The sequence below is a fragment of the Thamnophis elegans genome, chromosome 1 (genome assembly GCF_009769535.1).
Source record: "Thamnophis elegans isolate rThaEle1 chromosome 1, rThaEle1.pri, whole genome shotgun sequence".
Lineage (NCBI taxonomy): Eukaryota > Metazoa > Chordata > Lepidosauria > Squamata > Colubridae > Thamnophis > Thamnophis elegans.
Window position 1 is genome coordinate 146124209 of NC_045541.1, and position 22475 is coordinate 146146683.

Sequence of the window (22475 nt, forward strand, 5' to 3'; positions counted from 1 at the left end):
ACCAAATTTATAACCAGCCAACCAAATTTCTGGGTTAAGGAAATAATACGTTCTTTATATTAAAAAAATTGTTTTGGATAAATTTTTATTGTCTTCCTTTTGTCCATAATTCTGGCAACATTACTGCTTTTGTAGTGGAAAGGATATGGTCTTCTAGATGGACATCTAATTAATGCTATTAAGCAGTTGGTTCAAGTCAAATGGTGGTACTTGCCCTTACACATAAAATAATAGAGATAAAATGTGGCATGACTAAGACATTTATCAATTATAGGTTCAATCTACTGCCTAAAATGCTAAAGTTGTGTCCAATGCAAACAAAAGCCCCTAATTTTAGAACTTGCATTTCCTGTATGGCAGGGATCCCAACCCCCGGGCCACAGCCCACTACTGGGACTTCAATCATTTGGAATCAGGCCGTGGAAGTGGTGGGAGGTTGTAGAAATTTGCTGGATGTTATAATTAAATGTTAATTTTATTAAAAAGTGGATTCTGAATATAATAGATCGTTCTTTTTTTATTATTTTTTTATTTTTTCAGTAAATGTGTTTTTATTTTCCATTTTCAATTCGTACAGTCACATATATATTGTGCATAACCCGGGCCATATAACATTAAACAATAAACACAGCCATTCCTCTTGTCAACAATACCCCCCAAAATACAAACCCAATGTACCACTTCGACCCTCCATACACCCTTTCTTTCGCCCCCCTCCAACTTTCCTTCTTCCCTCCAACATTCCCCTCTACCCTACTTCCCCTCCCCCTCTATCACTCCTCTCTCCCAGTACACTCCCTTCCTTCTCACCCTCCCTCCCGTCCTCTCTCCCACCCTCTCTACCCCTCTTTCTTCTAGCCCTCTACTCCTCCCTTCGGTGTATTTCTACTATATTAATATATTCAGCTTGTCCTATTTTTACAGTGAAATTAAAGAGCAACGGTATACAAGTGCAATCACGTTACTATAAAATCTAACACATACTATATATCCCCCCTCCCCCCTAACACACCAATAGATCGTTCTTAAGGAACATTAAGAAGTAGAAAGTAACTATCTTTTGGTATACTTTTTTCTGTAGTAATTCTTGAACAGATCTATTTCAATAGGTTTTGTAGGCTTTTTAAATACAGGGTTCTGAGAATTTCAAAAGATGAGGATAATTTTGAAAGCTTATTAACTTTTAGCTAGAAGGAAAAACTTAAGATGACACCTTGTCCCATAAAGGAATACCATCTGAACAGTCTTTGTAGAAGATTTTCCCTGTTAGCTCTATTTTGGGACCTGAGAAAAAAAGCTGGGCCAGATGCTCTGAAACAGTTCCTGGGAGCTGATTGGTATGCCGACAAGAAGGCCACAGCCAAGTGAGTTTCATGACTAAGTTGGAAAACCTCCCAGATGGTGGGTAAAATCCATCTGGCCAAAGGGAAGAAAGTAAGGTTAATCAAATACATGTCTAGTTCCAGAACAAAAGAAAAATGCACTACAGGAGGTGAGCAAATAGCAGCAATTAAGACACTGATTTCCTAGCACACGAAGAGTTGACTCCTCTAGTGTTCCCAACTAGAATCAAGAAAGAGTACTAAGAATAATGAGGCAGCCAGGAAGCTGAGGTCAGTTATGGAAGTGTCTGCTTCCGGTTCAGATAGGCAAAACAATGGGAAGTAACATGGCATGTCCTCTTCACTACCTCTTAATTTTGTGTTTCTCCAAAATTAAGACCTAGCCTGATTTTTAAAGCATGTGCCTATTATAAGACTTACCCAAATATAAGTCCTAGTGAAGATTGTCATCAGCTTGGGGTTGTGTGGCCAGCACTGGAGATGGTGAAGGCGTGTGGGCTGCAGCCTGCGCAGCACGGGTGAGTTGATTACCTGTCCAGCAGGCAGGGAGGAAAATGATCCAGATGCCATGTGGGCCACAGGAAAGCTAAGAGTTGAGCCATAGCAGATGGGTGGCCATGGGAGGCTTGTCTTTGCATAGTGGCACCGGCAGCAGACGGAGACAGAGGCATGGGGAGGGGGGGGGGGGTAAAGGCAGGCAATCCAGATGCTCTGTGCAGGCCACAGGCAAGCTGAGAGACATGAAGATGAGCCTCCCGCAACTGCCCACCCATTCCATCTTGGCTTGCTTGCAGGACGTGTGGCACATCCAGATTACGTGCCTCTTCCCGTGGTTCTGCCGCCGTTTGTTGCTTGGACAGGTAAGTAACTCACCTATGCTGCAGGGGATGTGCAGCCCCAGAGTGCTCCGACCAAGGGGCCAGTGGGCTGCAGTTACTGCTGGACAACATCACCCCCCACACTCTTGCTGCCTTTTGTGTATGCGGCAGGAAGGTGAGTTGCCCAGCAGGACTGGTCACCCTGAAATTGTATTTCTCTGAAAATAAGCCCTAATGCTGGTCTTATTTTTGGGGAAACATGGTATATGAAGTAATCAGTGATGCCAGAAGTGCTGCAGACTAGTGGTTATGAAGAATAAAGCAGTATCACCCAGCCTCCCTTTTCCCAACACAGGCAAATCCACTGGATTAATCCCCAAAAATAGAATGGATATGAAGGAAGGACACCCCTGGGAAAAGCATAAAGGTGTGTAAGCTGGCCTTGCGATACTCAAGTTCTTACCTCCAAAATGCACTTAGGTTGAGCTAAATGAGTTCAAAACTATCAAGAGTACTTAACATTGGGTGACAAAGGGCCAATAATTGTTAATCTTACAGTGCAGAAGTTAGGCAATGCAAATATTCCAATACACAATTAGATGTGTTGCACCAAGCAAGAGACAACACTCTTCCTGCTTCACGGCACTCTTAAAGAGAGATTGTTACATCAATGGCTTTTTGATGTAACAATGGCAAATAACGTGTAGGGTGGCTTCCAGGGCAGAACCATAAACTTTCTAAAACAAAACAAATAGATAAATCTGTATCCTCTGACGTGGATTTTCATTGTGTGACTGTAAAGTGTGACACTGATCTTTCCAAGGAATACTGCCTTTTGTATGTCCCTTTTCTGATGTTCTGGTGGCAGGACACAAGTTGACCTTATCAAATTACCTTTCCCATCAGGTTGGAGCAAACGGTTCCACTCTAGGAGAAAATTATGAAGTCAAGAATTGTGGTGCAAGTTACTTTACTATGTTATGCTAAATTTATTCATTGTTCTTCCATTTCCATACATCTTCGTTTCAACTTTTGTTGTTACAGTTAACCTGTAACAACAAGTTTATCAGAATATATACTAAAGGAAGAGCTAACCCACAATCACCTAAAAACAGTAGTTGAGACTGAAGGAAGTTTTCTCTACAGAACAGGAAGAAATCTTAGCTAGAGGGAATTAACTGTTTCCTGTTGGTGGCCAGAAAAATATTTCCCATTAAGAAATATATTGCTCAAGTCTTTTATACTTGTTTTACATACAAAAAATGAGTATGAAACTACAAGCAGAGCCGTATGTTGTGATATTCCTGTATTTGTAGCTTTGTGTAAACTTGAGAAAGCAAGTGGCACTTTCCATTGCACATGTATTTTTGCTGAATTGCCTGCTATGTTCTGTAAATAATATTTGATGACGAGAATTTAGAATGTACCAAGTGGGATTACATAACCCGGACATGAGTTACTAATTTGGTTAATGAACAGAAGCCAGTAACTCTGTAATGCAGTTTTGTCTTGTTCCTGCTCAGCAATATATAGACCAGTAACACAAAAGCAAATCTCTTGAAACCAGTGCCAGTTTATCTACCGATTTTCTGCCACTTTGGTATTGAAATTCTGTATTATTCAGCCCATGCTGTTCGGGGATATTTTGGAGGAAAGGAAGGAATTAAAAGACTGCAAATAATCTTCAACCATTAGATCCACACCTGCTAAATATCTTTTAAGATATAAAATCTTTTACTTCCCATAGCATAGTGATAGATTGGTGTCTAAACTCAGACTTTTGTAGAATCTTGGGATACCTACTATTGCCACATGAAGAACAAAGCATACGTACGGTTTCTCTTCTAGCTCTCGATTTACAAAAATGCTTCACCATAAAGGGATCTTGGCTTGGTACTAAGGTGGGCAATCTTTTGCAGGCCAAGGGCAACATTTAACATTGAAGGGTTAAGAGTTGCCAAATGGGAGAGATAGATGGGGAATTTTCTAGATTTTTGGACTATGTTTATAGTCCAAACCTAACGTTTGGACTATATGTTTGTTAGATTTGTTTTCCACTTTGCAGGAGCCATAAGAGTTTTTGTAAATTCTTACCAGAGGGGTTTCACTGCCCATAAGTCGCTTTTCCTTGATTTTGTATAGGTGATCTTAGTTCCACCAAAGAAAGAACTACGTTTTTTTAAAAAAAAGATTTATTACTTTTATGTACATTCATTACAGAATACTGTACAAAAAAAGATAGTGTCGTTGCACAACAAACAACTTGGGTTTCACATTCAATTTGAATGTCCCTGCAAGTAGTGACAAAACATCCACTATACCTGCATGGTATAGAAGCAGCAATCCAGTTTTATAGGTTTCTCCAGCAGAATTATTATTAAAATAATCGGCTAGATTTTTATTTAAAAGAGTTCAAACAGACATATTGCACCTGTCCCCAAAAATATCTTCCACTGCAGTTAGTCAATGGTACATTCTACATTCGAGCCTCTGTTCTGTATCACATTGCTTGTTTTTCTTCATCTTGTCAATTCAACAGCTATAATAATGGCCTTCAGCTGATGTTTTGGACCCATAACTATGTAGGCTCTGATCCAAAGCTAAATCTGCAAATGGTATCTTTTTTTCATTGGGCTTGCATATTCTTCATGGCAGCAATGGAAAAAAGAATAGGAAGTACTTAAAAGCATGTGAGAAACGTGGCGTTTAAAAATGTATATTGCAGGGCCAAGTTAATGTTGCAACTGCAATTTATAAACATTTATAAGGCTCTTTAATGGCCCACTATACGTGTCAAATGGTTGAATGTCAAGGGGCCTTAGAGACAATGAAAAATACTATGATGTTGTCTTGGATCCTGCTTTTAAGTTTCAGTCTAAATGTTACACCGAGTTCTTGCTGCTTGGCAATCTCACATTACATACTGTTTTTCTTGAATGGGTAAGTGGCAGAGTCAATCCATGCTTTGCACTTGAGGAATTTCACATCATCTTTTTGCCCAACTCGATTGAATGAGCACATTTACATTGTTATGGTGGGACAGTTTGTGAGAAAATTAACCAGAACAGACATTGTACCCAATCCTATTGTACTGTGCGGAATGGCTTCAACTTGAATTACAACACCAAATCGGTTTAAGTTGATTTTCCTCAACTGATTTGGAAAAATACATGTCCAAACTCCCCTTCCCACTTGAATCCAATTCAAGTACATGTGAAAATGTTGGCATAAAATTAAGAAATGTTTTCTTTCTGCTCACAAAAGTTTTATTAATTATGAGCAGATATTTAAGTGAGGTGGATATGGACAGAAACTTTCAATGTCAAACTATTGAGCTAGTGGGTTAAGCTAATTAAAATTTCTTAATACTTATAGGCAACCCCTACTGACTTCATTATTACAAAAGGAGATGCCAAAATTCTGATCTAGTGTAAAAAGAAATTCTTCACTTAGTGATGTGGAACAGATGTTTGACTGGCCAGACTACACCTTGCACACCTTGAGAGGTATTATGACTAGGCCAATGATATTTGTATATAGCGTGTATAGCACTGCAACTTTAAGCATTTGTTAATAAAACCCAATTAACTTAGCATTATTGCTGATGTCACTGAGACAATGTTGCAGCATTCTTATTTCAGGATGCTATGCAATAGGCGTAATAGCTGGTCAGGTCAATTGCAATATTGACCACCAAAGTTTCCAAAAACTGCTGAGCTTGACTTCTGTTTTCATCATTGAATTCTCTAAAACACACTTCTGTTAAATCCTTTTAAATATACTTTCATCCTTTATCTTATTACATATAGTTCATAATTATGCGCATACACCTCAGTAATGGAGAAATGATAATTTAAGCACATCTATCACCATCACCCTAAAAACAATAGCCTACATTTTGAGTTGTAAAAATGTTGCTAGATATACTCTAGCTTCCAACTCAAAACGTAGTAACTAAAATATGTTTAAATATTTACAAGATGCAACTACATACATTAAAAAAAATTAAAAGCCAAATGTAGATATTAGCACAGAAAATCAAACCATAATCTAAAAATAGCAGGGAAAGCATCTACATACTGAACAGCATGACTGAGATACTGATCTTACTGCATACTGATCAAATAATAAAAGCAGGCTGTTCATACACTGCACTAAAATATTCACAATTAGCAGGAAGAGGCTACAGGCTTCCTGACAAGTATTGCTAATTAACAAGAATGGTAAAAAGTGTAGCTTACATCACCTACAGAATGACTTGTGACGGGTTGTTAAAATATAGAATCAAGGAAAGGCTTGTCGTTCTCCAGTTGTTCATCTCCATCAGTTCCCATCAGGAGGGCCACTGATCAGATGGTTGCAAATTATAAGATAAATTATTTGGAAAAACACAAGCTCCCCTAGGATAAAGTGCAGGAAAATGAAACAAATGGGTTTTTTAGCTCTACATTTACCAGGATAATCAGCTCTAAATCAAATAGAGTGATCAGATTGAGCAATAATCAGAACAGAATCATCCAGGCCTTTTAATGTGTGTTGAGAGAAGTAGGCTGCTGGCCCTAGTCCTATGCTCCCAATAAACATGAAAGGGGCGTAACATCTGTGCATACAAGCCTCCATTATCTGTTCAAAGCCCCATTTCTTCTCTTCCTGTTTGAAACAAAGTCTGAATAGGAATTTAGCATCAGGATTGATAGATGTAGTAGCCATTTTGAGCTGTTTGCAATATGCTGAAATTGACTTCCAACTAATGACTGCATTGGATTTCCTTAATAATGTGCTGCCCTGGGATTGTGGGAATTGGAAGTCAAGGCTACACTGGAAAAATCCAGCAGATGTGGTTTGAGCACACATTGAAATGGCAAATCCTTTTACTGTCCAAGTTTCTAGAGTCAAATCAGAGTTTTCCTAAAGCATTAAGCTGCTTTTATAAATGAGATTTTTAAAAAGATGCTTTATACAGATCAAACTGTATACTCTTGGTATCCAAATATTCTTTTTTTAAAAAATGATGACGTCTTACATGTAACAGGTACAACTTTTATCTTCCAGTCAATTTAAAAACTTGAAGGTTGTTGGATCACTGGACCAGCCTCACATCCACTTAAATCAGCTCTGATCTGGCCATCCTCGGACCTCATGTATGTAAGGAATATTGTAACAGTGGCAAATGTTGCAGCATTAACGGGGAAAGCCCGAAGCAAGGTGGATGTAAGGCCCTTTGTGAATACCTTTGGGCCTTCAGCCCGGTAGCTTTTTCTGATGCAGTCCAGAATACCCTGGTACCGTACGACGCCTCCAACTCCATCAGCCTGAAGGCGGGATTTGATTACATCCACAGGATATGTAGAGAGCCAGGAGACGATGCCAGACATGCCACCCGCCAGAAGCAGTTTGGGAACAATGTAACTATCTTCCGCTTCACACCCCAGATACCTTGTGAGGCAGTCATAGGTTAAAAAGTAGAAACCAAAGCTGGGAGTCTCCCTCAGAAACGTGGAAACCATTCCCTTGTTGATGCCCTTCAGGCCCTCCTTTCGGTAGATCTTCACCAAGCAGTCCAAAGAGTTTTTGTAGTTCTTGGACTTCAATTTGTATTCCCCTGTTCCCTGCAGCTGCATCCGTGTCTTGGCCAGTTCCATAGGGCAGCAGATCACACACTGAATGGCGCCTGCTGCTGAACCTGCAAGGAACTGATGTACAGGCGTGTCCTTTCCAAGAGCACGGAGAGCATTTCCTTGAACGCCAAAGACAAGGGCGTTAATGAAGGTGAGGCCCATCATAGGCGATCCAATACCTTTATAAAGTCCAAGAGCCTAGATGGAAATGAAACAAATAGGTGATGAGTAGGAATTTTAAGACTTTTCTCAAGCAACATACAATAAGCTGTTAACATTCTGCAAATGTTTCGCACACCAATAGATAGATCTCAATTATCCTTTAGGCATGGCACTCCTAGACTGGGGCAGCACAACTTGCCCTACCCCAAAATCACATCCCAAAGATGGGATTGGGCGGCCTATAAATCTAATAAATTGAATTGAATTGAATCTGCTCCTTTTTCAGCAGCAAAACAATTGAATATTTGTGTGCAATGCCACAAATGCCAAAGATACCCCACAATTCCCAAATCCACACATTTCAATGTGCGGGTACTGTTTTCTGCTATTTCTTACCCTTTATCAGGGGTTTCCAAACCTGTTTCCATCATGCATGCATAAAGGCACCTACTGTATTTTTCAGAGTATAAGACGCACCTTTTTCCCTCAGAGGCTGAAAATCTGGGTGCGTCTTATACATCGAATACAGCATTTTTTTGCCTCCTGAAGCCACACCCCCTTCACAAAAATTGCCATGCATACTATTATGGAGGCTTTCAGAGAGCTCCTGGGGGCTGGAGAGGGCAGATGGGGAGGGCAGAAATGAGCCAAAAATGGGCCATTTTTGCCCCCCCAACCCTCAGCAGCACTCTATAAGCCTCCATAAGGCTATGCATGCAATTTTTTTGACAAAAAACAGGCCCATTTTTTGCTCTTTTTTGCCCCCCTATCCCTTCCAGGAGCACTCTTCAACCCCCCCCCCAAGACTATTCATGCCTTTTATTTGAAAAAAACAGGCCCTTTTTACTAAAAATGGGCAATTTTTGGGAGGTTTGCAGAGTGCAAAAACTTTTTTTTCCTTTCGGAAAGCTCTTTAGTTAGAGTGATTGATGAGGATAAGATTGATCAAGTGCTGTGCCAGCAGAAACAAGGTGCTGCAGGTTGTCAGTGATTTCCCTCTCCAACACATGGATAAATACACCTGGAAACATCTCCCTACCTACCTATTCTCTCTCCCTACTTACCTACTGTATTTCTCTCTCCCCCTCTCTATCCCTCTATCAACCTACCTACTTTTTCTTTAAATTTGCCTCTTCAAAACCTTGGTGCGTCTTATACTCTGGTGCGTCATACTCTGAAAAATACAGTACCCCTTCTGATCCCTAGGCTGTCAACCCAGAAAGATTGGGAAATTCTGCCCAATATTGCATTTTTTTTACTTGGCAGCTATTTATTTAATACCAGAATATGAACAAAGAAAATTATCACCAATTCCACCTCCCTCATCTGGATTGGATCCATATTCTAACAAAATAGAGACCATTAATGATCAGGAGATGAATCAACAATTATCACTACTAACTGCTGGAGTTATTATTAGCGCAAACCTGACTGACTCTGTTTCTGCCTTTAGGAATCAATCCCACATCTTTATACAGCTATAAGGAAGCGGAGGTTCCTTTCTATATGGATCCTAAAATTTTTATCTTGCAAATGAGGAATTGAGATCAATAGTAAAGTAGCAAGAAAAGCATCAATCTTGTGTAAGATTTGTTTGGGGGCATAAATGGAAACAATTCTGCATTTCCCCTTCCAAAACTTTGAGGCAGAGATGGATACTAATGAAATTAAGCATCCTGCCCTAAAACAGGCACACATTACATGTATGGTCTACAGCGGGGGTGTCAAACTAAAGATGTGGCTAGATCTGGCCTGTGGGGGGGCTGCCCTTGAAACATCGAAGGACTGGTGCCTCAGCCCGGCCCAGGACAACCAGGCACTAATCTATAATTTGATAGCCACCATCTGGGCCAGAACACGGTCAGCCTTAGATGCCATTTCAGCCCTGCCCTCTGGGCATTCGCCACCTCCTGTGCGCATGGCCAGGGTGCAGGGCCAAGGCAGCAGGCATGGCTCTAAGGCTCACCGTGTTCTAGGCCAGATAGCCGCTATCCATCACCGTGCCCACCACCAGGGCCTCCATGGCCTGCTCGCTGGCCCAGCCTTGCAGCCCATGTGATTTCCCTTTCCCTGGGACTGCCCTGCGTGGGAAAGCCACAGACACAGTAAGCACAGCCACCAGCAGCACTGCATATCTCTGGATATATATGCATATATATGCATCTCTCTGGATATGCTCTAAACCTGTGCCAGTTGTTACTGCAATATTTCCACACAGCAATACTTCTGTTACAACTAGGTATGAGTGAATTTGCATTTATTCACTACCTGCTAGATGTATCAAACACCCACCCCATTTGCATCATTAAACTAAACTCTATAGATGGAACTATGGAGGAATGGCCTCATCTCATAGCTTTGGATGACAGTGAAGCCTGGAAGCCCTTTGGAAATTATCAGCCACAGTAAGATCTGTGCCACTAGTGCTACTGCTGCCGTTATTGTTTTGTGGCTTGTTATGAATGTTTTTGTACTATACTATGATCTTTTCTAGTGAGGGTGAGAGTGCAATATTTCAGAATTTATATTTTGAACATGTACCTAGCATCCATCTGCTATGCCTTAAAGGAGCCCCGCCTTTTCCCAAGATCATAGTTCTGTGCTTAGTATCAGTTATGTGATTCTGGGACATTCATGGGACACAGCTGCTTTCAGAAGGCTCAGGGAGATGTTACATTCACATTCCCACAATAACAAATACCAGTGTCTTATTGTATTCAACTGGATACCATGTGTCTAACACGGCAATGCTGAATATACTTACTTGAGAGTAAGTCCTATTACACTCAGGATGTCTTATTTCCAAATAATCATGTATAAGTTGAATCACAGAAATATAAATATTTTAAGTGGGGCCTTCTTTTCTTCCTTTTTTCCCCAAGAAACCCAATGTTCCCCATTTATTAAGCATATTCACTTTCCATTGGCCTACTTTTTTTTTAACTTTCGGTCTTTATTTCTTTAAATGTTTTTCTGTATCTTACTAAAGCTGGTCAACTGTTGACACTCCCTGCTAAAGTTTAGTTATTAGAAGAAGCAGTTTAAAAGAATGTAGTCAAGTCTTGGTCTTGATCATTTCAGGTTGTGAGAAAGCAGTTTGGTGACCACTAGCAAGAGAAAACTGAGGTACAAGGAGGGTGAAGTGTAACCATCTACAATCAATTCATCAATCCATTTAAATATAGTAATTATACAATTAAAATGTATTCATCTATGTCTATCTTACAAAAATAAGAATAGCACTGATTTGGATTTTATTTAAATCAAGCTGTTCCTGAATGTTTTAATCTCCTACATTACTACCCTGTTTTCCCCAAAATAAGACCTCCCTGGATAATAAGCCCAATCGCTTTTAAGCACATGCGCTAAAATAATCCGTCCCTGAAAATATTGCAACACAGCAGCAGCCATGAAGTGACCACACTCGCTGCCTCCTACACTTCAAAAATAATAAGACCTCTCTGAAAATAAAGCCAAGCGCTTATTTTGGGCGTCAAAAGAAAATAAGACTGTTTTATTTTTGGGAAAACACAGTATTTTTTTAATTAGATTTTTTTTAACATGTTGCAAACAAAAATCTTGGTGGATTACAGTCTCAGCAATAAATATTGGTTTAAATAGTTTTCAATAATAATTAAGCTATATCTAAAATAATCAATACCTAATGAGAAGGAAGAACTCACTGGAGAAGAGCCTAATGCTGGGAAAGATTTAGGGCAAAAGAAGAAGGGGACGACAGAGAATGAAGTAGCAGGATGGAGTCACCGAAGCAGTAGGCGTGAGCTTCAATGGACTCCAGAGGATGGTAGAGGACAGGAAGGCCTAGAGGAATGTTGTCCATGGAGTCGCGATGGGTCGGACACAACTTCACAACTAACAACAACAAAAATAATCAAACAAAATGGTAGTTTGTTGAACTGCTACAACATCTTTGGGCAATTTGTTTATGATTCTTATTATATCCTGGGACGAGGCCATTCTTGACAGGTGGCCTGGTACCTTCAAATTATCAGTTTTGCAATTCCAGTATTACCAGCATAATATAAAAGGGGGACCACATTCCTGTTAGTTAAATAGCTCCTCCTCCACTTAATTGCCCATCATACTTACAGATTCTTGCTTTATGATAGACTGGAAACAATGTACAGTCCCACGGTAGAGTGGCTTCTCCACACTTTGAACTTGAAGACGTACCTATAAAATGCAATTAGAAATTACTGACATGGCAAAAAATCAGCTGATAGTATGATAGTACCTTTGGGTGCATAGACAAAATGTAGTTATGTACATGTACATGTACAGGATGCCACAATAAATTAAAGAGAACACAGTTTGCGTTTTGGGAGCCACTCAGATTTTTGTTATATCCTATATGGAATGGTCATTTGCTAGGATGTTAAATTAAGATCTTCAGTGAGGCAAATCCTCACTTGGCTATTCAGTTATTGCTGGTTTAATTAGTACATCTGATGCTTCTAAAGAATTAAGTGTTGCTCATCTATAGAATCATGAATAGCTAAGCTCAAAATGTATCAGTTGTAAGTGAAAATGTTCTCCAGGCATAGAATTACATTTTTTTCTATAGAACCACAACTGCAAGACTTTTACAAGCTTAGGTTCACAACTTAAATATGCCAAAAGTCTACCTAATCTTAGTACAATGCATTCCAGCAATATATACACAGGGTCAGAAAATCCTGTTTGGAGGAACAATTTGGAACCTGGATAATTTAAAACTATTTAAGGATCTCAGAGACTAACAATAGTTTAAACCTTAAGAGCATTACATCTTTAGAATAAGAGTTCCATTTTTGTTATTTCTTAATAAAAAATCATTTTTATTAAGATGGTTCCTAGTTTTTCTTCTTATTTTGTAAAGGTGAGTAGCAATCAAATGTTGGCAATTCAAAATACTAACAAGCATACCAAGAGTGGGCTCAGAAATCATTCCAGTAGCAATACCTAAAACTCATTAACACAAAGCAGTCATAGCTGTATGGGGAAAATGAAAAATGGGTTCCTGATTTAAGGAAAGGCTGAAACAGAATTCACAATTTAAGAGGCTTTTGCTTGTTAGCACAGGTATACAAACTTTAAGCACAAAGGGGACAAAGAAAAACACTAGGGAACAAATTGCAAATGTTAGACTTTTCTTTAAAAAGAAATACAGATTATATTTAAAGGCATTACATACCCCACACCCTCCACTGTAGAAACATTTTAAAAACTAAAAAAAGGGGGGGAAAGTACTTTTTGCTTTGAACTAATCATAAATGTTGGAAAAAATTAAGACCGAGAGAAACAGAATGTTCACCTGGTCTATACTTACTAGGTAACTCTCCCGTGATGAGGCTTATCTGTCATCTACAACAAAGTAACACTTTTGCTGTTAATGAAGACAGCCCCTAGCTCAAAAAGTAAAGGCAGTTAAGCAACAAAGCAATTGTACACATTACATCAACAAAGTGGGGCAGGAGTCTCCATTTGAAGAGCTGGTTCCAAAACAGCTCAGCATCTTCCCCATTTTACAAGCCCTACCCTCCCCGTCCCACAAACTAATCGTTACAGCTACTTGAAAGTTATTAAACTTTGCTTTAAATTCTATTACATTTATTTTTTTTAAAAAATAGCATTCAAGAAAAAATAGTGCCTAGCTACAGTATTAAAGCTTCATCAGGAAAAGACTGTCATATTAGGTAAGGCTTAACAAAGATTTAATAAATGTCTTTCTGTAAAATTAGTTGTTTTATTAAAATAAAACAACAAAGGCAATTAAAATAAATTAGATTATAATAAAACAATGATACAATCCTGTTCATATTATCTTGAAAGCTAATCCCTCAGTGCTTTCAAATAAATCTGCAAAACAGATTTCCCCTCCTCCGTGTGACTAGCCATATCACTGTTCCTTTAACAACACAGTAGCGAGCTAAGCATTTAAGATAAATGCTTTATAGGTATGTGTATTTATAGAAATTGTTTATGTTTCCATGTTGAAATTGTGCAAATTATAAAAGTCTCTCGGCGATTTGTGATAAATTAAGTAACCTCCCAAATATGATAGAGTTTTCTTACAAAGCAAATATATTGAACATGTTTTCAAGAATACATATAACTTGGTCCTCAGACACAGTTTGAGGGTATGTGATGCAATAATTGTTTTTAAACTAAGATAGCCAGTGAATATCAACTTAAACATCTCACAGATACCATGTTTGTGATAGGTGATAGGTGAAATATAAATACACCAAAACAATTAAACTAAAATAAATTTCAATTCAAAAGTGCCAACTCATTCTGTGAACCTGTTCGTTATAATATATGCAGGAGTAAGTGTAACTCCTAAAACCTAGTTGTTCTGATAAGAAACAATGTGAAAAGAAGTTATGTGCAATTTAATAGAATGAATCCATAGCAAAGATTATTTCTTAGCATGAAATAATTAGAAAATGCTTTATAAGCCAAGAAGGTACATTTCTCAAGGCTTATATGGCTAACTATTCCTTTACTTTTTAAGGTTATTTACAGAGTGTTATTCAGCATATTTTCTCTTCAAAAAAGGTTATGTAATTCTCATACAAGCTGAAACACTTGGATTTAAGCCCATTTGTTTTAATTTACATTCTTAACATACAGCTTCACTCTGCACATTCATATTCCAAAATAAGCCCCATATATTTTAGTGAGGAATTCCCTGAATTAACAATGCAAATATGTTTGCAACTTGAAATCCTTGTACTCCCATTATTAATATCTTATTTCATAGTCCTGTTTTGAATATTATTGACTTCCTTATTGCCGCGAATATTACCCAAACTCAAAAAAAATTCTTGACAAATAATCTAGTACTGAACTCTCCAACCGCAGTCAATATATACCCATGTCTTAGACAAGAAAATAAAAATTGTCATTGAAAACTCACAACATCTTTTCTTGGATGGGAAGAAGCACATTAAATCAGCAAGACTGTTTCATCATGCAGCAAACAGTCATCTGGTCAATATAATTAACAAATTAATTGCTTCAAATGCAAATAAAATAAGTGTACCAGATAAAGCAGGATTAAGGAAAGTGCATTTTAAAATTTTATTTTAGTACAAATGAGTTATGTACACTCAGAATTATATCTAGGATTTATTAGATGCCATTGAGCTGTCATATTAAAAATATGGTTGAAGACATATACATCAGAACACTTTTTAAGTGCCTTGAACAAGAGATGATATAATCTGAAACTCTAAATGTTCCATTTCTGTGGAACGTTGAATGCAACGTGGGATACAGTGTTTTAGTATAACTGCAATCTATTGGAAAGTCTCTTGGAGGTATTATACTTAAATGGCCTCAAATATCTAGATCTCTTCCCTGTTCTATTTGTAAAGGCAAGTACTGCCTTCAGTCTAATCACATATTCCAAGAAACCTTGTGAAAAGAAACCCACCTTAACTGTATCAAATGGATGTCCTACCAGTACACCAGCAGCACCTGAAATAAACAAGAGAGCACAATGAGACCATGTAATTGAGGCATTATTTAAAATAGGTGAGTCTATTAAGGAATTTGCAAAATAGAAACATTAAATACACCTTAGGGCACAGGTGTCAAATGCACTGCATCACGTCATCATGTGACGTATCCCAACTTTTTCCCCCTTTGCTAAAATGGGGGATGGGTGAGGCCAGTGTGTGACACATCTGGCCCGTGGGCCGAGAGTTTGTCACCCCTGCCTTAGAGCAAGGTACTAATCCATCTACAGTTGGTGAAATAGAAAATAAAAAGGATAGGATAACATTAAAATGGCAAGTAAATCAATCAATCAATGCTAACACAACAAGAAAAAAATAGGAAAAAAAATAGCAGTAACTAGCGAGCCAATATTCCCACAATTGCAACAATAGCACAATTGAACTCAGGTCATCTATTCCACCTAAGCTAAAGATTTTTTTAGAGAAAAACTAGGCCTTCAAGGCCTGTTATAAGAACCACAAGTCAGGGTGAAACCTGCTCAAACCTGGGGTGGTGGGCTATTTCCAGGAGGCAGGCAGCCTTTGTGACAGAGGAAGGCATACCTCCTGAGTCCCACCAGATGGCACTGCTTTAAAGATTGCTCCTGGGACATACCCAATCTGTCAGATGTAACTGGGAGAAAGGCAGTCCCTTAAACAACCAGGCCCCATATGGCATGAAAATCTTCATAAGGTACTTCATAACTTAAGTACCTTGAGTTGGACCTGGAAGCTTATGGTAACCAGTGTAGCACTGAAGTGCTACATGGACATATTGAGGCCTGCCCATAAGCGCATGCCCCATCACAACTGTTGTCAGCTGCAGTTTCCCAATGGCAACTTAAAGGTAAAGGTTCCTCTCGCACATATGTGCTAGTCGTTTTTGACTCTAAGGGGTGGTGCTCATCTCTATTTCAAAGCCGAAGAGCCAGTGATGTCTGAAAACGTCCCCATGGTCATGTGGCCAGCATGACTAAACGCTGAAGGCGCACGGAACACTGTTACCTTCCCACCAAAGTGGTTCCTATTTTTTCTACTTGCATTTTTTTACCTGCTTTCGAACTGCTAGGTTGGCAGAAAGTGAGACAAGTAGCGGGAGCTCACTCTTTACAGGGCACTAGGGATTCAAACCGCCGAACTGCCAGCCATTCTGATCAACAAGCTCAGTGTCTTAGCCACTGAGCCACCTGAGCAAACTATGGTGACAACTTAGAGAAGGTCAAATGACAGACACTTCACTTTTCATTCTAGCTGACAAAAGCCCAGTTGAAAAAATGTACAGGAAATGTTGCCACAGGGTCTGTAAAACAACCACAGTAGATTCCATCTGCGGACAATACATCTGGGATAAAACAATGTTAAGTCCTTACTATACTTCTGCAAACTACTTCCTGTCTTATCACATAACATCTAGTTCATCTAGAATACCCGAGTTTGCTAAAGACAGACATGTTTAAAGTGTCATGATTTAAGAGCATATCACTGGCAACTTGAAATAATATAATGTGGCTAAAAGTCAACCAAGCAGGGGAAAAGCCACCTCAAACTCTTCACTAAACAATTAGTTTTTTCCCCCAAGAAAAAGAACACTAGCCTGAATATTCAATCTGGCAAAGTATTCCTGAGCGCAGAAGGTCATGCTTCCAATATGCACCCATCATGCAGTCCAAAACTTTTTTTGTCTAATAAACAGGTTTCCCTACTCCATGCTTTGCTGGAAAATACACACTTATTCCAAAACTATGTTAAAAAAAACCCAGTAATTTCAAATGTTTCATCAACCTTAAATTTATCCTCATTGCACATGATAGAAGCTTGGGTTGGAAATGATTGGTTTCCTCAACAAAACTAAATATTTACTCCCTGGGGCAAGCTTAAAGTTCCACTCTTTAGAGGGTACTTCTGCCATTTTAAAGAGAAAAGAACTTAAACGGCAGCTTATTTCCTACCCATTTTCCATTTGTAAGAAAGGGATGGGGAACAATTTCATTCTACATTATCATCAATTAGTTTCAATGGGGAGGAAGCAGGAAATAGACAGGGTGGCAAAGTTAATGGCTCCAATCTTGGAAACTTTTCAGAAGGACCAGAAGGCCTTTGGCTCCAAGGGAACCAATGCTGCCTTTGATCTGCCCAGGTTTAGGGTATTTGGCCTATAGAAAGGTTAAGGTTAAGTGTCATATGATCCCTGTTACATCAATGAAGCTACTTTTTCAATATGTAAAACTACGTAACTTGCATCCTTGTAAGTTTTGTAGATAAATTCTCTACATGTTCAGCTATAGCAGTTAAACCAGCACAGGTTAGTATTTCTGTACAGGCAAAACTGTAAATTTACCCACCACTAGTGTGATGAGAAAAAAAATAACAGAAATGGCTTGTATGATAGTATTTTTAAATGATGGAAAATAAAATACAAAGTATCACCATAGCTCTAATACAAATCCTTTTCCAAAAGATTACAAATATCCTATTAAAAATTTCAATCCTTTATTTTTATCTTCACAAAATCAGTTACTCTGATGCTCTGGGCTAAAGAAAAACCTTTTGTGCCAAATGAAACCTCCTGTACTCCTTATCTGGACAAAGGGAGGGGGAGGAAATCCCACCCCCTTCTCTTTCTTTGCTAGAATAGATGTAAATTACACCTCCCCCTACATTCCTCACCCCCTTATCTTGCTTCTATCTTTTCTTCAGAAGAGCTTATTTTTTCCACCCAAATCTTGACAGCCTGTTTTGTAGGAGGCAGGACAGATACACCCTGCCTGCAAGGCACTTGTGACTCTTGCATCTTGTGAACAATTCCAACATAGGCTAAAAGAAAGGCAACCATCTACAAATATGGGTTGCTTACATTACAATCAACTGATACAACTGTATGCATTTGTTATAGGAAATGAGGACAAGTGTTATAGGAAATGAGGACAAGCTTTGGAGGGGAAGGTTACTTACATACATACACTTTATCTTTGGGAGTAAGGCGGGAATAAATCCTAAAACAAGTTAGCATTTTAAGTTCTTTTTTTAAAAACACAAACGTGTCCTGCAGCATTAAATATGTTAAAACTTAACTTAAATGCCAAACCATTTCTAAGTTACATTTAAATGACTTAAATGCTGGAGCTGAATTTCTGAAGAACAGCATGGTTGTCTATATGATGACATAGAGAAGTTAATAACTAAGGGAAGGATTCAATTGGCTAGAGATTACCAGCATCTCTGAATCAATATAATGCAACCACGGGCTAGAACCCGAAAGCCTCAAGTACAAATTTAAGGCACAAAAATGACTTTGTCTCTTTCGGTCCAACCTACTACTCCCGGACTGCTTGCAAGAAAAATTAAAGAAGGGAGTACTATGTATGCCACTTTCAGCTGCAGCTTGGAGGAAAGCAAATAAATAAATATCCTGTGCTAGAAATGAAAACAAGGGCGAGTACACTGGAAAAGTTTACTTATATCATCATGACAACGAAGCAACTTTGTTTTATGTTCTGGGACTTCATTAAAAACAACTATGAGGAAGTGAAATTAATTTACCCACAAAAGTATTTTCTGAATGTTTTGAACAAATTCCAAAATTCCTGGGAGGCTATGACTAAAACCAGAAAGTTGTCAGAAAAGAAAAAAAAACTGATTAAAATTAAAAAAAAAGTTTTTTAGTTTTCTACACTCCCCCTCCCTCACATCTATAAAATGTAAGAGAAAATCTAGCTGGGAAAAGCTGATTTATCACTTGCTATGTACCAGGGCTCAGAGTTAACATCACCCTCCCGCTTCAGATAAACTGATTACTAGAAGCTGCTTCTCGTGTGATTTCACAATGAAAGGGACTGGAGAGATACTGTACTGTGAATCCATGTGGAGACAGTACAAATAAAAATCATAGTTTGAAAGGACCTTAAACACTTAGTAGGAAAATTAATAAGCCTTCCCATTTCTTAAAAAAAACACCAAATGATCCCACAGTCAGGGGAGAGAGAAGTCTGGTTGGGTCTACTTTGGTGGAAGCAACAGCAAGAATTTTTCCTGTAAGAATTAATTTTTGTCTATTCTTCCCCAGTGGGTTTATTAAGTTTCCAAGAAATGAATGTGTATCCCATTTATTCTGGGGTGTGTGTGGGAGGAGATCATGCAAAAAGAGCAATCAGGAGATGGGTGAAATTAATTCTGGGCTGCTTTGGCCTTCAAAGTACTTCAGCTCTCTCTCCCCAGCCCACAAATGGGGAGTCCAGATATATTTGTTTTTAGTGTGACTTTAAATATGTAGGACTACATCTAGGATTTGGTTCCCATTACACTTAACAGGATTTTCCTCCTAACAGACCCTTACGGGTTTGGGCCAAGCCCTAAGCCCAAATCAGTCTCCGGCCTGGAAAGTGGTCGAGAGGAGAAGATAAAAGAGGAAGAGCCGGTTTCCGCTTTAGCACAATAGCCTCGCCAGGCTGTGCTGGAGAGGTAGCCGACCCACCCGAAGCCAGCCCGTTTCCCAGCAGCCATTCGCCGATGGCGCAGCGTGAAAGCCAACCCATCTCAGAAAGGGACAATGGGGTCAGCGGAGAAGCGGAGAGAGAAGCATCTCTCCAGGCGTACCGATCCGAACAAATCGAGTACACAAACGAAAATCACCGCTCCGCGTGGAGGCTTCGGGGTGCCTCTTCCTACCCCCCCTTTTTTTCTCTCTAAGCGGCTGCGCATGAATGCAACCCCTCCCGGCCTCCTCCGGGCGGGTAGGCAGCGCATCTTCACTGCAGTGCGCCAAGCCGCGGAGGGAGAGGTGGCCATCGCCTGCCTGCCGCAGATGCCTTCCCCCCCCACCTCCCCCCCTCGCCCCGGATCTACGCAAAACCATTCACCGTCGTGGCATGAACTCTGTCAACCTCGATCCTCGCCATCGCTCGGGGCGCCGCTTCTTACCTCCTACGCAGCCTGCGAGGAAATCCAGCGCCATGATCGCTGTTGCCCGACGCGTGCTTTCAAACCTGAAGCGTTTAAAATGCCCTTTGCTCCGGCTTTTTTTTTTTTTTTAGGGTTGCGATGCACCTTGTGGCTCCGAGTACCGTAACGCGTTTCCTTGGGGAATAAAGGAGGGAGCTGGGCTTCCTCCAAGGCCGGAGGGAGGAAAGCAATCCAGAGGCTCTTTGCGATGCGGGAAACTTGTCCTTTCTTTGGCTCCTCGGCTTCCCTTTGCGTTCTGACAGCGAGCCAGGGAAAATCCAGGGCGCCCTTCGAGCCGGCGCGTTCTTCTCTCGATTGTCGCCAAACTGGACCGAGTCGTTTCTATTTCTGACGCCAGCGAGAGGGGGGGGGGGGAGACCGAGCCTTATGGGGAAAAGGCAGCCTCCAATAGGAGGCCGCTTGCGAGACAACGCCCTTCCAGTGAAGCCCTCCGCTCCGGCCGTTCATTGGGCGATCAACTGGGCGGCATCCTGCGACTTGGAAGGCAGCGGCTGCAAAAGACTCCGGGTGGTGGGGAAAGAGGGAGCGCCGCCTACTAGAGCCGGGCGAATGTCAGCCTCTGCTGTTGTGGCAACGCATCTGCGCAAAGCTGGGCAGGTGCTGCGGCGGGTTTAAGGCCGCTTTAGGGGTGGCGCGCTGGCTCTTGTTCAGTGGAAGGTGCGGGGCAGTTACGCATCGAGGGCGCGGGGGCTCCTGCCCAGCAATTCGTGCTCGCGGGGGTGGTGGTAGTGGTGGTGAGAAGATCGTTCGCCCTCCAAGCTAATGCGGATTGGAAACCGAGAAAGGACAGACGGAGGCAGGAGAAGTTGGGATGAGCTGGAAGGTCAAATGTGCCAGTCCGTGCTCGTCGTTAACCTCAAAAATAAAGCTTGATAGACATGCACAACGGTGCCCTATGACTATCATTATTTGTCCTTATGTTGTACCTTATGATTCTTAACGAATGTATCTTGTCTTTTTATGTACATTGAGAGCATATACACCAAAGACGAATTCCTTGTGTGTCCAATCACACTTGGCCAATAAAGAATTCTATTCTATCCAGAATCAATGTTTTCTGTGGTTCAAACTTCATAAGCAATCAGTCTATTTTATCATTTTAGTATCTGTTTACTGACACTGAATATATGTATCATTTGTTTCTGTACCTTCTTAAAAACGCGTGGATTTTTTTGTCTGCTTGAATTTTAAAAAAAGTTACACAATGAAGCGGAAGTGATTTTGGTTTTCAGAGACTAAAGTGGCCCTGGGAATTTCCAAGGAGAATGTAATGGTTGCACTTGTGTGGCATATTGAGCCATGAAGCAATTTTTTGGGGGGGGAAAATATTAGAATTTTAGTTTGTAATCCAGTGTCCTGGGAACCCAGGATTAATTAAATAAACAATTATGGTTGACCATGGGTATGTCTGTCATGCAGACTTGCTTGCCAGTATTACTCAATGCTTGTCGCCTGTAAATATTTTGGGAGGGTAGCTTTGTTAAACTCACAATAACATCTGTTATTGTCTACCAGTATTACTCATTGCTCGTCACCTGAGATGTATGCTGCCTGTTAATATTTTGGGAGGGTAGCTTTGTTAGTCTCACAAACAAAACCCCAAACCCCTCAACAGGGAGTATTTTTTTAACCTTGACAACTTTAAGATGCGTGGACTTCAACTCCCAGAATTCCCCATGCTAACTGGAGAATTCTGGGAATTGAATTCCACACATCTTTAAAGTTGCTGAGGTTGAAAAACACTACTCTTCGATGTCCCAAAGGTGCTTTTTCAAGAAGCAACTGGGCTTTCTTTTTTAAATTTTTTTTTATTTTTTATTTTCAAAATAAACACAACACATAAAATCTTCCTTCTTTACATACTGTAGAAAGTGTATCGGTTGGTTACAAAAGGCTTTCGTGCATCTCTTCTACAGTCATCAAGCATAATTCATATTAACTCAAATATTTTAACTCAGATATTTATATATGTTACCCTTATCATACTCCCATTTTTATTTGACTATAATTGTTTAAACGTCCTTCATCATAAAATATACCAAGATTTAATACAAAACCACTTATTGGCAT

General features: G+C 39.8%; 1 protein-coding gene across 2 annotated transcripts; it reads right to left on the reverse strand.

The window, feature by feature from the left end:
* Positions 1 to 4691: 4691 nt before the first annotated feature.
* On the reverse strand, positions 4692 to 20756 carry SLC25A29 (solute carrier family 25 member 29). 2 transcript variants are annotated; one of them, XM_032234263.1, is made up of 5 exons: positions 20364 to 20396; positions 15383 to 15426; positions 13271 to 13305; positions 12052 to 12135; positions 4692 to 7977 (listed from the first exon to the last, which is right to left on the reverse strand). In XM_032234263.1, the coding sequence occupies exon 5, from the start codon at positions 7942 to 7944 to the stop codon at positions 7219 to 7221; it is 726 nt and encodes a 241-aa protein (XP_032090154.1). In that variant the 5' UTR covers positions 7945 to 7977; positions 12052 to 12135; positions 13271 to 13305; positions 15383 to 15426; positions 20364 to 20396; the 3' UTR covers positions 4692 to 7218. The 2 variants fall into 2 exon arrangements, with proteins under 2 accessions (XP_032090154.1, XP_032090147.1); XM_032234256.1 differs by lacking the exon at positions 13271 to 13305 and having other exon boundaries at positions 20364 to 20756.
* Positions 20757 to 22475: the final 1719 nt, after the last annotated feature.